We start from the raw sequence: 20701 nt of genomic DNA, 5'->3' as shown, positions 1-20701 counted from the left end.
TTTACCACTACGGCTATCTGGGCCCCACACATTATTTTTTTACAATCATCCAAATCTCGAACTTCAAAATTTGATATTTGACTCAAAAAAATGGTGAAACGAACTTCGTAAAAAAATTACATTGAAATTCGATTTTTGATACTTTTTGGATTATTCCTGTTTTGCTGCGTGTTGCAACTGTCAAATTTGCATAGTGAGACAGTCTCATGAATAGAAAGGATTCTCAGTCATGTTTAGTTTTATATGAAATCTGATTCGTTAAATATCGAAGAGGGGCATATAGCACCTAGTTCCCCCACCTGTTTGATTCTCTGCACGCTTAACAAAAATCAATCGAATACAAATAACTTATACAATTTTCATTCATATTCCGAATACTAAATGCTCACAGTGACTTCAGATGTATCTTATAGACATAAATAGTGCTTTTGACACAGATATACCATTCTTTTCATAAGGGGTCACCGGGTTACCCTAATTGGGGTATGAGCTCAAACCCCCAATGTAAAATGGTGGGTAGGGCGAATCAAATTTTAAAAAAGTTTGAGAATCCAATCTCCCATATGCTCCTTACCATCCTTAACATTAAATAGTATTCTGTGAAATTTTCAGCTTTCTAGGTGGTGATTTAAAGGTGGCCCAAAGACAATGTAGGTTTATATGGAAATTACTAGGGAGAAATTTTGAGAAATGTTCCAAACACGCTAGAAAGCTGAAAATTTCACAGAACACTATTTTTATGGTAAGGATGGTAAGAAACAAATGGGAGAATGGATTCTCAAACATTTTTAAATTTTGATCCACCCTAATGGTGCGGTAATGACGGGTTCGGGTCGGGTTCGGGTTAGAAAATTTTTATTTTTTCGGGTTCGGGTTCGGGTCGAGTTTGAAGGCTAAGAAATTATCGGGTACGGGTCGGGTTTGGGCTTAAAAAAAGTCGGGTTTAGTCGGGTTTGGGTCGGGTTTGGTGAGAATTGTTCACATAGAAACAACCTGAAAGCTTCCGTATGCATCAGAAACGATGAATTTGTCATCTTTTCGAACTCGGGTTCTATTCGGGTTTTTCTTAGAAAACATTTTCGAGTTTCGGGTCGGGTTTTGGGTTTGAACAGCGAAAATTTTTCGGGTTCGGGTCGGGTCCGGGTATGCTTTTCATTTTTTGTCTCGGGTTCGGGTCGGGTCCTGGTTTGAAAGAAAAAAATAAGTCGGGTTCGAGTTTGAAAAATATGAAACCCGACCATCTCTACTGCTTAACAGTTTCCTAAGAATGGTGCTCGGATATGTGCCCGGTATTTGTATAGTCAGTATGTGTTTCATTCTCATAACAAGTGATAAACATAACAAGAAAAGTGCATTCTCGTGAAAAATAAGTGTAATTTATTGGATAAACGCGATAAAATTTCGCTATTTATAGTTAAATGCCAGTGTCCGGATTACGAAGCATGATTATCAGCTGTTTATCCTTTGGGCTGTCGCGCTGTTGTACTTTGTACAACAGTTGTGATTTATATGCTATCATTTTGCAACAAAGATATCTATCGACTGCAAACCAAAATGTATTCCTCACGAATCTTCTTAAGAACAATACTCGACAGTTTTTATTTACAGTATGGCCCTTTATAATACGATAAAATCAGCAAATGTACATGGAAGTCGCATAATAATAAACGCACTATATACGGTTCGAGTAAACCACAGTTTGAAATCGGTATATCTCAAAATCCAGATAATATAGAAACTTGGGGTCTTTAGTAAAGTTGATCTGAAGGTGAAGTGCTATCTGATGGTACCTCATTTAATTCTGAATTCGACCGCAAGGTGGCACTAGTGAGCATGGAAGTTTTACTTTTGTTATGCAGATATTTTAGGATCCTGATCATTTAGAAGGATGGCGTCTTCAGCAAAGTTGTTTAGTAAGTTAAGGACTATGATTGTTCAGCTTTTTGATATAAAATTTTGCCACTAGACGGCGCTAGTGAGCATGAAACTTTTGTTTTCAGATATCTCAGGAGGCTGGCTACTTAGAAAAATAGTGTCTTCGCAAAGTAGTTCAGTAGCTCAAGGGCTATGATTATTTGAGCCAAGAAATAGGATATTTTGTCACCAGACAGCGCTAATGAGCATAAAATTTTTGTTTTGTGGATGCTGCAGGATATTGAGTTTTTAGACAGGCACCTTCGCGAAGTTGTTCAGAATCTCAGAGACTATCATTATTTTAAAAAATCTCGAACTTTAAGGATTAAACAAAGAAATGATTTGAGCTACTGAATAACTCTGCCGAAGACGCCATCTTTCTAAGTGATCAGGCTCTTGAGATATATGTGAAACAAATGTTATATGCTCACTGGCGCCACCTGGTGGCAACATTTTGAATCAACTAGCTCAAACAATGATAGTACTTGAGTTATCGAACAACTTTGCCGAAGACGCCATCTTTCTAAGTGGTAAGGTTCCTGAGATCTGCGAAAGTACTAGTTTCATGCTCACTAGCGCCGCCTAGTAGGAAAATCCCGAATTTCTTGGCTAAAACAACGATAGCCTTTGAGCTACTGAACAATTTCGCCGAAGACGTCATCTTTCTAAGTGGTCAGAATCCTGGGATATTCGCAAAACCAAGGGTGTTGTACAAAGTACAACGCGCGACTACTCGCGTTACAAAAATTTGCGCGACGACCGAAAGGTTATAAACCCGGACAGCCCAGATTGTGGAATAAAATATGCTCTCATTTGAACCAGAATGATCAAAAGCAGCTAATTGATGGTCACAGAAGTGTTCCCTAGAACCTCGAAACGATAAACTCAAGCAGCGCCTTTTGTATTGAGCTTCAGCTTGAGCTCAAGCGGTGCCTTTCGTTTTGGTATATTCAATCGAAACCAAAAAATGTAACCTGTTAAATAATAGATGTTGCATGTCGTTATACCAAGTGCGGCAAAGAATGGGAGTTATGTAATTTATCCTCATCTTTCACATCATTTTTGGCTGTATAATAGTGAATTTGGCTGAAACTGAAACCGAAAGCTAGAGAACGCGTCTAAGATAAAGTGCTGTTGTTGTTGTTTGAGAGGGACTTTAACCCGAAGGTCATTCATCCCTAACAGATGAAGTGCGCAAAATGCCATTTGATTGAAATATTGATTAAATTTGTGAGCATTTTAGTTGAATGAAAGTGTTCGCAATTCGAAACAAATCAGCTTTATAACGATGTTCGAATCAAGACATATCATGAAATTTTAATTATTTTAGTGAATATTGCGTCATAAAGGGCGAACACGAAATTATTGCGACACATTCAACAGGGCATAACTTTTCTACCATTGTGTAAAAATCAACTAAATTTGCTCAATTTCTCATTGATGTGTATTGTTTTCATGCTGTCAAACTCGAAGTCGTGTTTTTTGATTCAACGAAAATGAAGGTGAACCAACGCGAGTCGAGAGAACAAATTCTTTCCAAACACCTGGAATTTCCTGACCTGTCGCAGCAGCAGTTGGGAAAAATATTGAACATTCACCATTCAACCGTCTCCAAAGTGTTGAAGCGGTTCCAGGAGCGATGGCGTTAGACCACGGTAAAAGAGCTGGAAAAAAAAAACCGGGACCGGAGAACAAAAAGACGTAGGGGAAGGTTGATGCGGATGATTAAAGCAAATCGTAACTTCTCAAGCCGTGATTTTGCTGAAAAGATCGGCATGTCGCAGAGCTACGTCCAGAATGCAAAGAAGAGAGCTGGACTACATACATACGAGGTACAGAACTTCCCAAACTGCAATGAGCGGCAACAATCGACGGCTAAAACTCGGGCACGGAAGCTCTACGAGAAGATGCTGACAAAATATGGCTGCTGTGTGATGGACAATGAAACGTATATAAAAGCCGATTTTAAGCAAATTCCGGGATTGGAGTTTTTCACCGGCAAGAGCAAGTTCGATGTGGACGACAAATTAAAGAAGAAGAAAATGTCAAAGTTCACGTCCAAATATCTCATTTGGCAGGCCATCTGCTCTTGTGGACTGAGGAGTGAGCCTTTCGTGACAAAGGGCACGGTTTGGCATCATGCCATTATTCTAAAAGTGTCCTGGAGTGGTATGAGGCCAATTCTGTCCATTTTGTTCCAAAAGACATGAATCCGCCAAACTTAAGAGCAAGAAGACAGTCAAAGACGAGAAGGACATATTAGGAAAATGAAAAAAAAAACTGAGAAATTGGTACCGGATGACACTGTAAAGACTTTGATGGAGGGCATCAAGCGAAAATGCCTTCAATTATACACTCAAGACTCCATCGATAAACTTTTCTTTTGATTTTTGAAGTAAATACAGTGGGATTCCGTTTTTGGCATGCTCCGTTTTTGGCATGCTCCGATTTTGGCACCCCCCGATTTTGGCAACAAAATGGATCCGTTTTTGGCAACATTTTTCAATACCATTAAAATTTTTGTAAATATTATCGTGTCTGTTGCTTTAGTCACTTGAATAGCATGTCAACTCCACACCGATTACATTCCAGATCTCTATTTTCGTCGATGTTTCCCCAAATCTCACCAACTACTAAGGACTCGCGTACGCGCTTATTTACTTCAGAATGGTCATGGTCATACATAGGCAACGTTTCATGAGACCAATAATCTCCACCAGTATCTCAACTTAAGATCATTATTTTTTCATAGGCATTCATATTGAGTGACCAGCCCACTTGAGTCTGCCAGTACACAGTTCGAACGAAACGTGTAAATTTCTGAGACATATAATGCACATAATCGGAGCGTTGTATAAAATGGACATTTACATGGTATGTCATGTAAACTTCAATTATATATCATGTAATCCGGCAGGATTCTATGTGGTTACGTGACATATAACAAAAATTTACATGATTCAAGACTTAAATTTACATGACGTCGTGTTTACATCGCATAAATAATGTTTACATGACGTGTAATCTTCATTAATTTTAACTGTGTAGGTGATACAATAAAAAAACACTGTTCTTCAGATTTGGAACAGCTTGTTCGAACAAAGCACCAGCACCGACATAAAAGCAACGAAAAATCTATGACTCACACAGAGTTACAATCATAAATTTTGTCTCGCTGTCTTTATTATTATGGATTTATATACATTGCGAATGTAAAAACACACCGCAATATTAGATACAAATATGTACAGCAAAATGGCGTGTAGCATAACTTTTTTTAAATTTCATTAAATAACATGACAAATGCGACTACAGTCCAAACTACAATTTATTTTCAATAATACCATTGGAGCGTGCGATAAATACGACTGAGAGTGTTTTTACTTTTTGTCTGTGGTATTGGTGTGTATATTGATCTTTCTGCGTCAACTAATTAAAGCTACGTTCTCTCTTTTCTATAGACTCTATAAGGCGTTAGATTTGTTAAGAGACGATCCAGAATTCTGTACAAGATTGTTAATCAAGGATACGGGTCTCAACATCATCAAAATGTTCCTTACGAGTTGAGTCTATGAGTTTCCTAAATGTACCCTGGAGAATCCTCAAGGGATTCTTCGTTCTTGTGGGACTTTTCAGAAATTTTAACGAATTCATGAGGATATCTGCAGATTCCAAGAGGACACTGAGACCTTCTTAAGGGATCGTTAGAGTGTATAACTGGTTATGGAGGATTATGTCCAAAATCTGGTGATTCCTAATAAACTCTAGGGCGTCTTGTAAATTTTAAGCGGGATAATGTGAATTTCTAGTAATATTTTTAATATTTTCGGCGAAAGCTTGAGGATTTTGAAAAGGTTCCCAAAGGAATTTGAGGTGTGCTACTGGTAGCCTGATAATAATATACTTTTATTTTTTTCATCGAAGACTTGAGAATTTACGGCAACATCGCAGCGGAATTCCAAGATGTTAACTCATAGCAAAATCCTTAGCAAGATCCTGAGAACTCTATGCGAGATTCTACGGATGCTTGGCAAGATGCTTCAGAGCTCAAGAGTTTTTTCTGTAGATTTATTATGAGAACCTGAAGATTCCTATAAGGTTCTTGAGGTTTCATAACAGGATCCTGTAAATTTCAGTTGATTTCATAAGGCAGGTGTAAAACATATATCAAGCTGAATTAAAGATTATTTCAAGTAAAAATTAAATTCTACACAATTACAAGACATTTATGCATCTTCTCATGTTTATGTTTGCCCTTTTGATACAGTCAACCATTTATTATAAAATGCTTTACTTTATCAGAAACATAAATTGAAGGAGCAATTCTAAACTTAAATGTTCATTTAATTAGAAAAAAAGGTCATGCCGTTTTGCAATACCCAGCGCTTTTGATTCGCAAATACGCCTTGAAAAGAAAACATTTTTGTGTTCGTTTTCTCTCATAGTTTTAAGAAAATGTCCAGTTCTTCAATAAAAGTCACTTATGCGATTATTGGTTTTACAAGGCCCTTTTATACAAAAAATATTCATAAAGCTTCTAAAAAATAATTGAAGACGTTGAGGCGTAAAAATGCGACCAGAAAATCGTTTGCCAGATTTAATATTACGGAGCTATAGATTCATAGCATAGTATAACCCTTCGGGAAAATGCTTCGAAGTGAACCTTTTCGAAGTCTCAACGCCTTATGATTCCATAAAAATGATGTATTAACATTGTAATGATGCTTTCAAAACCAATAGTTGAAAAATAAAATTTGAAGTATGGGTTCCGATTTTGGCACGGTTCCGTTTTTGGCAACTGAAAATTTCAACTTTGTTGCCAAAAACGGAATCCCACTGTATATGTATAAAACTACCCTAAAATTTTGATTTGATTCTTAACATTATAAGAAAATTGGCATGACATTTTCGATGTCGCAATAATTTCGTGTTCGACCTTTATAATGTAATTCTCTTTGCAGTATAGCAAACAAGAAGCTATGAAAGTTGTAAAAATACATTATAGTTTGGAACTATATACGAATTTGCTGATAAAATTCAAGTTTGAAGCAACACTACTTCTAGGTGTCCGGGTTTCTAAGCAAAACTGTAAATGCGCTACTTTTTAAGTATTTAATATTTTAATCTATCCCCCTAACAGTGAGATCAAAAAATTCATTTTTGGATCTTCTCGTTATACAAAGTTGGTGTCTTCACAAAAGTTGAGTTAATGTTGCATGTAAAACTGACCCACAGTATACCGGCTATACCCCTGCACCTACGCCAAATCATGCAAGAAGAACTAGAACTAGGCATAAGGAAACTTTGAAAATCCGTACTCTACGCCTAGATGTAGGCATTTTTTGGGCAGGCTGTGCGAGAATTTTACTATTGGAAAACAAAGATCTTTACTTTGTATGACTTCGAAAGTGCTCTAAATAAGTAGTTTATTTTCAAGCTTACATAATATACTAAGCTTAAATTTGCATGTCAACTTAATAACCGCGGATTGAATTTCTGTTCCGAAGTGATTAATTTGATCTCGTATTACGGTAACTCTAAGCCTACTGAAATAACATTGTTAAAGAACATTATGGGATTCTGCACAAAAATCTATCCTTCTCTTGCACTATACCTTAATATTTGTAATCAACAAAATACCATGCAAAAATCAAAAATTGCTAGCCCCATACCACAGAACAGATGGGAATGATGACAACAAAAACAGCTGCCTTAAATTAACGCGAACACTAGCGCACCTAGTGGCGGCGGGCAAGCTTTTTACACTGTAAATTTTTCGAAAAAATGTACAGAATTAGACAAGACAACTCGTCTAAATCTTTTTTCCTAGATTTCTACTCCAAGGTTGTTGCAAAAAAGGTAGAGCGGAATATTTTCATTGAATTTAAGGGTAACGAAAAATTGTTTTGTATTTCCTCCTTATTTTAGTAATCAGATTGTACATTTTTTTTTATTTAAATGAATTTCAATATGAATGAGATAAATGTTTTTTGAATGGTCAAGTTTGGAGGTCAAGGTTTCGGCTTCTAGTGCTCAGATGACCTTGAAATCTTAATCGCAATTCAGACATAACTTTAAGTTTACTTAGCTAAAAATTCACAATTTTTTACACATTGTTTTAGTTATCGCAAACATCAAATTTTGCACAAAAAAAAAACTCAATTTTTCAATTTTAAAATTTTTGAGACAGTTATACTTAACAAGCTTAACTTAACAAGCAGTTTTAATAAAAAAATATTCCAAAAACCAAATTTATGATATTTGGAATATTGCTCTTAATCTGTTCATTTAAGAATTATTGCTTATTCAAAAAATCGCCATTTTTGACTAAATCTGAGTTTTGTGATATCTCAAAAGTTTGATTATGAAATGCTGATGATTTCCAACTGAGCAAATTTTAAGTTATTTACATGCTGCGTGGAAAATTTCGGGTCAAACGAAAATTGAAAGCCTGGATTCAATTAATCATTTTGTAAGAAAAAACGGCCAAAGCGTATATGTTGTAGTGCACATCTATATAAATAAAAATGGAATGATGTTTGTATGTCACGGAATGGCTTGAGAACGGGTTAACGGATTTTGAAAATTCTTCAATAGTTATGTTCCTGAAGTGTTCCGACGTGTTTGTGTCTATAAAAAGCAAAGGATATTTAACGGAAAAGTTGAAAAAACAGAAGTGAACGGAACTTCCATTTTGCACGGGGCGTTCCATGGCGTTTTTCAACAGCCTACTTGATGGCAAGACGAAGTTTGCCGGGACCACTAGTATGTAATAAAATAAAATCATGCAATTTTCTTACAATATTCCAGACTTTTATTTATTTATTTTCCTTAAACAACAATGAGTGTAGTAAGTGATCAAACAAATCGAACATAGTTCTCGATAACATTCCCTCAAGTTTTCTGCATCTTTCTTTTCTGTGATAAGCAAATGAAGAGGGGGGTAAACCATCCAGAGTAAAGAACGATTTCTTATAAACTTACATTTTTAGAATTAAAAATATATGGTAGATGGCATGAACGCTTTATGTTGAGGCGTCTATAATTCAAGAGTTTTCTAGATGCTTTTTTCTTAGATTTAGAGGATTTTGTACAAAAAAACTTCTCTATATCAGATCTTTTCATTTCTTTTTCACCTTTTTGAACTTAAAGAGCTATGATATGGCTGTTACAGTGAAAATATTCTGAAAATATTTATCTGTTTAAATTCTAAGGAAATACTTTTTTTTATTTTACAAATTGAGATGATAAGTTTAATATCATATTGTCGATGCAAATTTTAGAGCAAGACAAACAAGCCAGAAAAACGTTTCAAGATGGACGATTAGAACATTTTTAATGGAATCTCGACTCAAAATTAGTAAACAATTTTCATAAACAAAAATCAGAAGTTTATTGAGATAATCGTATAAGTTCTCCTAATTTGACAAATTACGTGTAATTTCGCGGGATTTTATAAATTTTACTTTGTAGGCCGAATATAACGTATTTAGCGGTTTCGACGAATTTACATTGTCCTTACTTTTCTCATGTTATATTTTGATCTGATTCATGTTCTTCCATGCTAATTTCAGTTAATCCACGCGAAGTTTTTTTTCTGGAATATTAATAACATACAAATATTGACAAAACAAAATCAAAAAATCAAGAGGAGATGGTTTTATAGTTTGCGAGCATTATGATATAATCACGGATCATATTTCAGTGAACACCTTGATTGCCAATTGTCTCATTTATGTTGTTTGGGAGTAAGCCCACCCACTCTTGCTACTTCACTGGTCAATAAAGCCTCTCCTCGGAGTATTTCTGCTCTCCTATAGAGTAAGACTAGTAATGACGTCATTCGCATGATCGTCACCCAATTCAGACCCTTACTCATCAGTAGGCTCTAGCTCTTAAGGTAGGACGGTAGGAGAAGAGCCAAATTGGATTTTAATGTGTTTTAAACTGTCGTGTTAGCTGTAGAAATCTAATTGTAGACCCTGTAAATATATGTGAATCGTAATGAATAATAAATAACTTTAAGTGTTGATAATAAACGTGTTAAGTGTCGGACTATGTGTGTATTATTATGGACGAAAAGGAAGTTTTGGACCCCAAGGAAGGAATGGATAGGCCTCAAACCAGCAACCCAATTCCGCTTATGGCAGATCAATAAATTACCCCCTACTCGATGTTGGGAAGGGTCCGGTAACCCAACATATGTCATCTTCAAAACCGAAAATTTCGAAATGTGCAAACAACCAGAAATAGCATAACAGTTTAAGTAAAAAATCGTATCGGATTGATTCAAACTTTGTCCCATCTCCAGGGTAATATGTTATTAGGAGTTTTAATCGTCATAAACATTGATATTTTTTAACTCATAAGCATATTTTTCAACCAAGTTTTGAACTTATTAAATATTGTGACATGGATATTTTTAATTCATTAAATGTTGTTGAAAAATAAAAGCACTCATGAAGTCAAGCATTTTATAAATATATTAATTTTAACGGTATGGGTTTATTCACAAATTTCGTAACGCTAAAATTTACCGTTTTTGACACCCATCAAAACCCTTTGTTGACGTAACGCACTTTGTATGAATATTTATCAAATTTCATATGACTTGTAACATCTCAAGGACACCCACCCACCACCTTCAGCTTTATAAAATTTGTGAATAAGCCCTATGTAATTATGTCGGATTAGTTGGGTATCTACACTGCGTTTATTCGTCATTTCACGCTCAACAAGTGCAGTTAGGACATCTAATTGATCCGACGTAATTCCACACTTCGGCCCGCACTATTTAAGAAATTCGTGGGAATAAATGACCAAAGATGAGTATAAATTCCATCAAATAAAGAAAAAATAACTGAGCAATTTACTTAGTTTTATTTCTGATTTTGTAGATCGCGACTCTGGCTGAACACCGAAATTCGGTAATCGTTTCTGCTCCTCAAACGTCAGCCATTGTATTCAGGCTGGATAGCGGATCTGATGCGCTATACAACGTGCCATGTCGGGTGCTAAGTCTGAGGACTCGGAGACAAATCTTTTTTAAACATTCCAAACTGTGGTGCCAAAGCAGAGTAAAATTGTATTAATGTAATTCAAAGAAACTAAATAACATAACACCGCAACAAATTGATCAACCTTGCACTCGTCTAAAAATTTGCACATCAGACGGAGGTATCTGCTTCATTTACATCATAGTAATCCTTTGATGGAAAGCAATAAACAAAACTCGATACATTGGAACTAAACATTGAATAATTTCAACCGCATCCTTCACGAGAGTGTTTGTGCGATCGTGTTAGAAATGCCGTTGCGTGAAGGCGTTTTTGAGGCTTGCAAAAATCAAGCTCGTCAAGCAAAAACTGTGTGCCGCAACATGTAGAAAAACTATGTTTGATATCTATTTATTGCTTTAAAACGGTGGACGTTATTTTTTTATAAGTTTGATAACAAATTCATTCACAGTAAACCAAGGGGCGGGGGAGGTTTGTAGTTGTTGTATCATGTAGGAAACTACAGTCTCACATAAATGATATTATCAGTTACCACACCATTTTGCTAACACATCCCCAAAGAAATCCAAATAAACATCAAAAGACAATAATCAGTGGAAAAATGCTTGTCTTTGCAATTCAAAGCGTGTCGGGCTTTTGTTGCCAAATGTTTGGATTTTGTGCACTGCGAGGCTGCAAGGCTTACTGTGCTAGCGAATCAACGGTGTTGACATAACGTCAAACAAATTATACGAGCGAGGCAGATCATTTTAGACGAAATTAACGTCAATATGATGCACTGTAAATGCCAGTGGGGCAAGTAATGTTTTATTCGCCTACTCTTCTTCACTTTTTCTGTACTCTAGATGAAAATTACTTTTTGTTCTAGGATGGCTATCTGTTCTGTGCCCATACTCTACGTTAATTTTCTAATTTTCAAAATCCAATAAATATAAATTTGCTCACGATTTGTTTTGATTGAACACCAATGGTCAGTAATCCCGAAAGCTCTAGAGCTTAATTCATGTTCAAGATCAAAACCACAATATGCTCTAAGCAGAAATAAATGAACAAGCTAAGCAAAATGAGATTTTCCGTCGCTGATGGCATTTTTCAGAGTAACGATATAATGAACTAGCCCTTGCTTGGTTTGAATTTTCTATGTAGCTTTGCGGTATCCAGAGCCACGTTGCGTTTCCATTACTATCAAATCAAGGGTGAATTTGGTTATTAAACCTTAACTTTGTATTCATTAAAAAAAAGCTTGCATCTACTAGCACTGCATTGTGAACTTGAAAGCCGATTTTCGTGGAAAGATGCATTTAGAGCTTTAGAATGAAACTTAAGACGAAAACTGACTTCTACAAATTTGATTGCATTAGTTAGACCCTTTGTTTTGTGTCATTCAAATTTAGAATGGTCCACATTTTCATATGGGGACTTTTCCTACCCGCTCCTCCCCCTCTTGCCACGCTTTTTGCATGCGACCTCAAATAAAATTGAAAGGCTTGTCACGCTATGCTGGACTCCCTGCTTCCTCTGGAGCGTGACGTAGTTTGTGCATGACCCCATATTTGAAATAGTCAACTTTCATATTTGTGGAAATAATGTAATACACGTTTCAGTTATAGACCATGCAGTTTCAAACAGCATTGCCTAAATAATCGATTTTAAGATTTTCTCCTGCGTATAAATCGGCTTGTTGGACCACTGACCCGCTGAAATCTTTATATTTTTCATTACAAAAAATGTTAAAGACTCAACTTAAAATATATCAATGAATACCATCCCTGATAACGAAACCAACATACGACTGCCTATCCACTCCGTATCTAATCGGCCTTCATCTCATTTATCGTTACAGCTGTTCCGCACCGTGAACGACTTCTCGACCAAGTTCAACAAACGCATCCTCCCCAACGAATACGGTGGCACCGGAGGCCCCCTGTCCGACATGATCGCTCAGTTCAAGGAGCGCTGCAGGGCCAAACGGGCCCAACTGCTGGCCATGGACGAAATGCACATCGAAATCACCAAATCTTCCTCCTTCTACGCGGACACGTGCCGTGGCGATCTGGACAGTGGCATGATCGGAAGCTTCCGGAAGCTGGAAGTCGATTAGGTAGATGTTAAATCGTGGCCCCCCAGCCTCGTGTTGTTTTTCGTTTGTGAATACTAAAGGTGATATTTTTTCTTATAATCTCGTGATTGTAGATGTACATTGCAATGCGCCCTATGCTAAATAAACGAAATGAAGAATTTTAGTATACTTGCTTGGAGTTAGGTGAAGCTTTAGCTTTTAAGAGATTTTTAGGCTTAAGTAAAAAAATATCAATAAATCTATACGTACCACCAACCTGTTCGATCAAACACGCTAATAAGATAAATATCACCACACGGAATCGGATGTCCGTTCGCCAACAGATTGACTTAATTTAATTGACCTGTCTCAAATTTGTATGCATGCAAAAATAACCGGTTTCCAATGAGAACGCGTACCCAAAACGCCACTCCTCGTACGAAAGCCGACTTATCTGGTATTAGCCAAATGGAAAACCGAATTCCACTTTTCAAACTGTGTTACCTCCCCGAAACGAGACAAGCCGATGGCCATGATCTCTAGTAGCAGTCGATGGTCACTATACAACCGTCCTGCCAAGTTGCGTTTAGCACGATTAGAACAAATCAGCAGCGGCTCCATACGTGATCAGACACATAAAAAAAACCTTTCGTGCTACTGCAATAGATCAACCTAATGGAACTAAACTGCTGATTGATGATGAAGAAGTGATTTAGGTGATGCAATTAAATTCGACTCCAAATTGCGATAGGAAATCCGACAAATCAGCTATTCGTCTCCGGAATCCAAGGTTTCAGTTCAAATAATTGTCAAACAACTACGTTACCCTAACCTTCGAGGAGGTTTTTTTTCTGCTTCCATCATAGATGCGATGAACACGACAATAAAAACCTATTGACGTATACGATCTTCGATAGCTTGAGACGAAAACGTAAGATTAATCAAATACATGCATCGAACTGCATTTGTCATAGACCAAGGCTGATTTTGTTTTTTCGTCAATATGGTATTAAGAAATAAGTGCAGTGATATAGCAAGACTTGTTAGTTGGCAATACATGAGGTTTGGTTCGTTTTAGTCAAATCAATGTACAGTCACCCCACAGTTATGGATCAAATTCGAATTAATAGGTTAATATCTCATCAAATAGAGTTGCAATCACGCATAACACATTTTACCAACGTGAAACATATATTTACACTGTATAGCAATCAATCATAATATACTTAAGCATATTTTTTCCATCCGTAGAAAATGAAATGTCAACCATGTTCCTAGAAGCGTTGATTCATAACTGTGGGGTAATGAAAACCATACCACAGTTATGAATCAACGATAAGACGTTTCCGAATAAACGCCAAAACGTATGCTGTCACTAACACGCCATTCATTTACCGCGAAGATAAATTGCTGTTATAGTGCACTGATCCATAATATGAGACGATTTGATCCATAATACGGAACCTCCTCTTCCATTGATCAACATCTGTGGGATGGACAACGTTTAGAATGGGTTGCAGAATTTAGTTGTTTTTGGAAATACATCTGAAAATTCTCGATAATTTACAAAATAGTTACAATTTCGATGGAAATGGATTACCTGCTTTGCTTTCGTCCATAGTTGATCAGCAGAAGTTTTCTCATTTTATTTTGTATGGGGAAAGGCATCTAACTTCAAATATCTTGTGGATGGAAGTATTAATCGAAAAAAATGTTTGGTAGACTTGACTGCCCATAACTGCAAAACAGTCACATTCGACATTTTTGACAAAATGGAGTTAATACCATGGAGAGTCATCAAATGATAAATACTTTCGATCAACTTACTGAAATCTGTGAGATTGTTCTAGAAAATTCGAAAAAAAAATACCAAGTTGTTTTGTCACATTGATAATTATAACCGCATAACAGTCACGTTGAGATTATAAATGGGGCTAGTAATGTGATAGCAATGAAATTTCAATTAGAATTATTTTCTGACAATTCACCTAGTATGCGATATGAGTTGTACAAAATATCAGCCTCAAATAAGCACTTTTGAGTTCCTGGTAATTTTTTAGAAATGTTAAGCTTCCTCCCATACTGCCATAAAACGCACACTAGGTATTCCATTTACTAAAAGCCTACTTTTGTCGAATGTTACAAATATACAGTTATGGGCAGTTGATAGCTATCATCATTACGCACAACCAGTTAAGAAAATTCCATTCAGAGTAACACTTAATATCAATAAAATCATGCATATATGCCATATTTGTCGCTTATTCACACAAATGATGTGAAAATATGAATATTACTACATTCCCGCTATACATCGCATAATCGAGCATGGACACTAATTCATGTATATTATGTAATTTTACACGATTTGAAGTATAAATTTGCGATAAATCTAGCATTCCCTTTATGTGCAAGTGAATTTCATGATGATGCTTACAAAGATTTTTCTGAGAATTTTTGAATTTTAGCTAAAAATCTGTGTCATATAAAGAGATCTTGAGATTACAGCAATTGTGGCATTATAAATTTCCCAACATTACATTGGTTTGACTAGTTAAAACAAAACAATCAATAGATCGCTTCTGGCCAAAAGTTCTTTATGTCATTTGAATGTCATAAAATAGCCCTTTCAAAATCACAAATCGCTAAGTGCGTCAATCTGCGTCCACACTAATGCTATTAGTCCAAAAAAGCCCCATAAAAATCGATTATTTAGAAATAACTATTTTACCATAAGAGATAGCAAGTTTCAATGTTCAGCAAAAACATGTAGTTTTGGTAGATGAACAACTTTGTAGAAGGCACAAAAAATGTCAAAAATGTTAGAAAAAAGTTATCCTAAAATTTTGATTTTTAAGTGTCATTTTAAGAAAAAATGACATATCTTGTAATGTATAAGAGATAGAAATTTGGTGTCATCGACAAAGTGTCTTGAATTAACATATGCTACAACTTTGTTGAAGACACCGACCGTCTATCTTCAACAGATAAAAAAAATATTTTTTATCTCACTTTTAGGTGATTTAATCACCTGGCCGTTAGTATCAAAAGAAGCGCTTTCACAAATCAAGAAACTTCCCTGAACCAACTTTCTCGCTAAAACCAACGGTTTAGACGCTATTCCATTTCGATCACAAAATCAGCAAAAAAAAAAGTCACTGTGCAAAGATTCGGACCAGAGTTTGCATGAATCTCATTGAAATCCCAGATATTCTTACAGAAATACCGTCTTGAAGATACCCGAATAATTTCAAAAGATTAATAGCCAGATCAAATACCGGATTTACAATATTCCAAAAAGAATCCCAGAATTGTTATAACAAATCTAGAATGCCTATCGGAAATCCAGCATTACTATAGGGATTCCAGAATTCCAAAGGAAATCAGAGAATCTGGGATGTCAGTCAGTCAGTCATTCTAACATAAAATTAAGAATTACTTTTTAATTAGCTGAAATCCATCCGACAACCGAGAATTCCTAAGAAACAACATAATTATCGTAATGCCAGACTGAACATAATTATTATCGTAATGAGTATCTTCGTACTTGCCACACGATATTCACATTTTGCATAGTCAATTGACATTGAAAGCTCTCAGCTAAAAACAGTGTAAGTACTCATAAGAACACTAAGATGAGGCTCTCTAACGCCAGAAAGAATACCAGATCTGTCAAATAAATTCAAAATTCATTACCGGAATCTCAAAATTCCTTTCAAAATATCAAAATTTCTACGGAAATCTCAAAACACCTTTCAAAATATCAATGCTGGCATCGTTTTCCCATGATATTTACTCAAATTTTAATTATTCTATTTATTTCTCAATCTCAAAGCATGAGTAGCAACCTCTGAAGCTAACTACCAGTAGCTTTGTAGTAGGGGAACTGGGGGTAAAATAAACGCCCTTAGCAATTTTCATGTTTTCTGTCAGATTCTTCTTTTTTGCTCAGAAATGAAGAAGGATGTCTATGCAATGTAACAACACGCAGAATAAAGCTGCTGTGTTGATTCTTAAATCACAGTCTTTAGAATTAACCTGTTACATGCCCATTGAGTTAATCCACTTAATTGTTCAATTCAATGCAGCCTTATTTTTAAAACAACAAAATTTCCAGTAGAAATAATACTTCGGTACGATTTTAATTTTAACTGATTATATTTGTTGAATCAAAAATTAAATTTAATTGAATCAAATATTTTATACGATAACGTAAAAACGGTTGTTATTTTTCATGTTTACAAACATTTAAGTGAGTCAGTATACGTGAAGAAAGTTGGAATATCTTTTCTATTGCTTAGACAGAAAGACTGTGATAGAAAAATGAAAATAGATGGTCAGTGTTGCAGGTAATTTGCGAAGAATTGATATAATTGTAGTTGAAGTAGTTTAATTATGTTCCTTTTTTAGAAAATTTTCAATCCAGGACGCGTCAGATGACACAGGATCGGAATCGTGTTGGTATTTTGGCATTCCTAAGAAAGAATGGCTTCGCCACTTTTTTCAGCGTGTGTGTACCATAATTTTTGAACCTATGTTACATCAATTTCAATTGTTGTCCATTCATTATTGAACATGCATAAAAGTGAAAATAAAACCCTAAACAAATCATAAACTCAACAAACACGATTTATTATTTCAATACGTCTCCTTTTGTTACATCAATGCATAGCTATTGTAGATTCCACAAATCATAATTATTGTTTCTACAATATCTCACATTTGTCTTTGACAGCTTGCCTTTTTTAGCATTTGTAGAAACAACAAATTTATTTTTCAAGATAAATAAGCAAATTTATTAAATTAAAAAAGTTGCTGGTAAGCCGTGGGTCAACAATAAAATTTGTTGACTCTATACAGAATTCTTTAGCTATTACAATATTTTCCTCTGCGTGAAGTTGAAATATTGTGATGGAAATAGAATTTTATCAACAATATTATAATTTTAAAAACTTCTTTTCACAGATCAATGTTCCAAACATGTGGGTAAAATGAACATGTAGCGAGGGTAATATGAACATATAAATGATGGTAAAATGAACATACAATGGGGGTAATATGAACATATACTGGAGGTAAAATGAACACCAAATCAAATTGAACGGGTTGCGGCATGATTCTTGGCATCTGGTTCATGATCAATGTATGTCTCACAGTCATTCCGGAATCGAGGGACCGTTAGGAGCGATTATTTGGATGGCTGTCCATATCTGTCTTTGTATTTTCTCCGGAAAACTCTCGGCACCTGAAATAAAAACCGGTATAGTATTCGCCCTGCCTCGGTGTTCCTATTACTCCCATCACGAGTGGTTCATTTTACCCTTAAAGAATCAACATAATCAAATCATTTGTTCTAAGAATTTAGAAGATAAAAATACTATCATTCTCCGTCTTCTAATCGTAAATACCCTTGTTTGTCCAAACCAAATAATATGTGTATCTACCCCTATAAGTATATGTATGTATTCCTAAATATAAGAACAATAAAGTCAGTAATTACTAGACCATTGCCATGGCAAGTAACCTCCGTACCCCGTGTATTTTATTCCTTGTATCACAACGAATAAAGGGTCCTACCCGTGCGCGAACAACCCTAAAGATATGATGTGCACCGCAGTTCAATAGATCATTAATGACTTTGATCATAAAAACCTTAAATTCCACGAGTGAAAATTTACATTATATGAGAAAACGGAGAGGCGTACTTTGTTTTTGTTTACTTTTCCAGTTTTTGACAGTTCTAGATCGCGCTAAAGTTGTTGAAATAGTTTCTTAGTCTGAGGATTAATGATGGTGCTATGTTTTACATAGATGTATAGCATAGTGATCTGTTATTGGCGTTGCAGTCAGTGTAAACCAAAAGCTGATTCGTTTCAATTGTCCGACGTTTCGATGTATTTAACACCTTTTTCGTAAATCTACTTGTGTTGTCTACTTGTTGGACAAAAAAAAAACCAAGAAAATAAAACGGCGTGGCTCATGCCCAGCTCTAGAACCCTATATTGTGTGGATGAGCCTCAATGTGGTGAAACTCTGTTTTAGAGTGTAATGGTTTAAGATTGATTCAGCTCACAAGTTAATCAATTGTTTCTAATGTTAATTTTCTGTATTAGGCTGTTTTATGCGATTACGAACAAACAGATAACAATAAATAAGTTTTTAAGGGGACTTGTCGTGTTGCAGCTTTTTAGCTTGAATACGTATGAACACCAGGTGCGCGAGTAGTATAGCCAAAGGCGCTTTCCTATCTCGATTATACAGCATGCAGTCTGCACTTCGACAAACTATCATTTATTATTGGTTGGATTATATAAACAGATTTAGCAGTAACACATTTATCAGAAGAGTGACTTCCGCCGTAGACTTTTACTATGTAATACGTGCATATTGAATTTCGGCGGAAGTTGTTTTCACTACACAAGCCGTAATCTTTCACTTCGAGTGATAATTTGGCGATGCAAGCAGATAATCAAGAATTATGTAAATTTGGAAAACGTCTATGGCAAATCAACAGGGCTTAGTTAAACATGCGTTTACAAAATCTTCTTCTATATAAATAAAAATTGAATGGTGTTTATATGCCACAAAATGGCTTTAGACCGCGTCAACGAATTTGAATGATTCTTTTACTGTTGGATTGTACAGGATATGCGACGTGTTTGTGCGAAGAAAAAGTTTAAAAAAAGTTTTCGGAACAGTCGGAAAAAACGGAAGAAAACTAATATGTCATTCTGTATGGAGGATTTTATTGCAATTTTCATCAGCCTACTTGATGGTAAAACAAAGTTTGCCGGGGCCACTAGTCTATAATAAATTTACGTTTAAACGGTTTGATGTCCGGACTTAAGCTTTTAAACTGCAAAATAAATCAACTAATTGATTCATTTAATTTCAACTAGAATTTGTATCCTTTGGTAGACTGACGAGTCTTTTTCATTTACCTATAGTTATACAACGTTTTTCTCACTGCACATCACTTGCATCGTAAATGCCATTTCACGACGCAAGTGATGTGTAGTGAAAATAGCGTTATATAACTACAAGTTATCGAAAAGATTCGTCGTATCAAGTACATGTCATTGAAGACAGCCAGTTGACAGTTTAGGTCAAAATATGCGTATCTGTCATGCGTATTTTTACGTTGAGCATCGCGCACACATTGATGCGCACAAGCTTTTTTTTTTAGTGCGACGGATTGAACTTTGTTTACAATCTAAATTTTATTGTATTTTTGGTGTACAAGTGTACAAACCATAACAGCTTTCACAAAATTACACTTGAAAAATAAATCTATGTTGCAGGTAAGTGATCCGACGAATAATAGCGCTCACGACGAAGTAGAACGAAACCCTATTCTACTAAACAGCTCGAAGATTTATTATGTTATATATCTAATTTTGCAAAGATAAGACAAGGCAATTTTAAATGCTTGAAATGTTCTGTAACCTTAAGAGTAGACTCAAACACTCTGAATCCCTTAAAAAAGATGCAAGGCTTGTCACGTTACGCCAGAAAAAAAAAACTGTTTTAATCACTTCTATCTTCATTTTTATGTAATTAGTTCAATTATTAAAGGAGAATATCTCTAAGAAAAAGGAGGACATGATCGGACATGTTTTGCTCTTGGATACCATATGGCCACTTTACCCCTGTGTCCAATTTTTCCTAAATTGTTCCATGATTAATCTAAACTCCATTGCATAATGAAGTT

The 20701-nt window shown here is 35.5% G+C and overlaps 1 protein-coding gene across 1 annotated transcript in view; it reads left to right on the top strand.

The window, feature by feature from the left end:
- The window catches only part of LOC5569906 (clavesin-1), a 47665-nt gene extending 34390 nt beyond the window's left edge, over nucleotides 1-13275 (top strand). Inside the window, exons 3-4 of the mRNA XM_001658753.2 lie at nucleotides 12775-13032; nucleotides 13125-13275. Of these exons, the coding sequence (XP_001658803.1) occupies nucleotides 12775-13032 (258 nt within the window). The 3' untranslated portion in view covers nucleotides 13125-13275. The remainder of the gene's footprint in view (nucleotides 1-12774; nucleotides 13033-13124) is intronic.
- The last annotated feature ends 7426 nt before the right edge of the window (nucleotides 13276-20701 follow it).

Source organism: Aedes aegypti, chromosome 2 (assembly GCF_002204515.2).
Source record: "Aedes aegypti strain LVP_AGWG chromosome 2, AaegL5.0 Primary Assembly, whole genome shotgun sequence".
Taxonomy (NCBI): Eukaryota; Metazoa; Arthropoda; class Insecta; order Diptera; family Culicidae; genus Aedes; species Aedes aegypti.
This window is presented reverse-complemented; position numbering and strand designations above follow the sequence as displayed.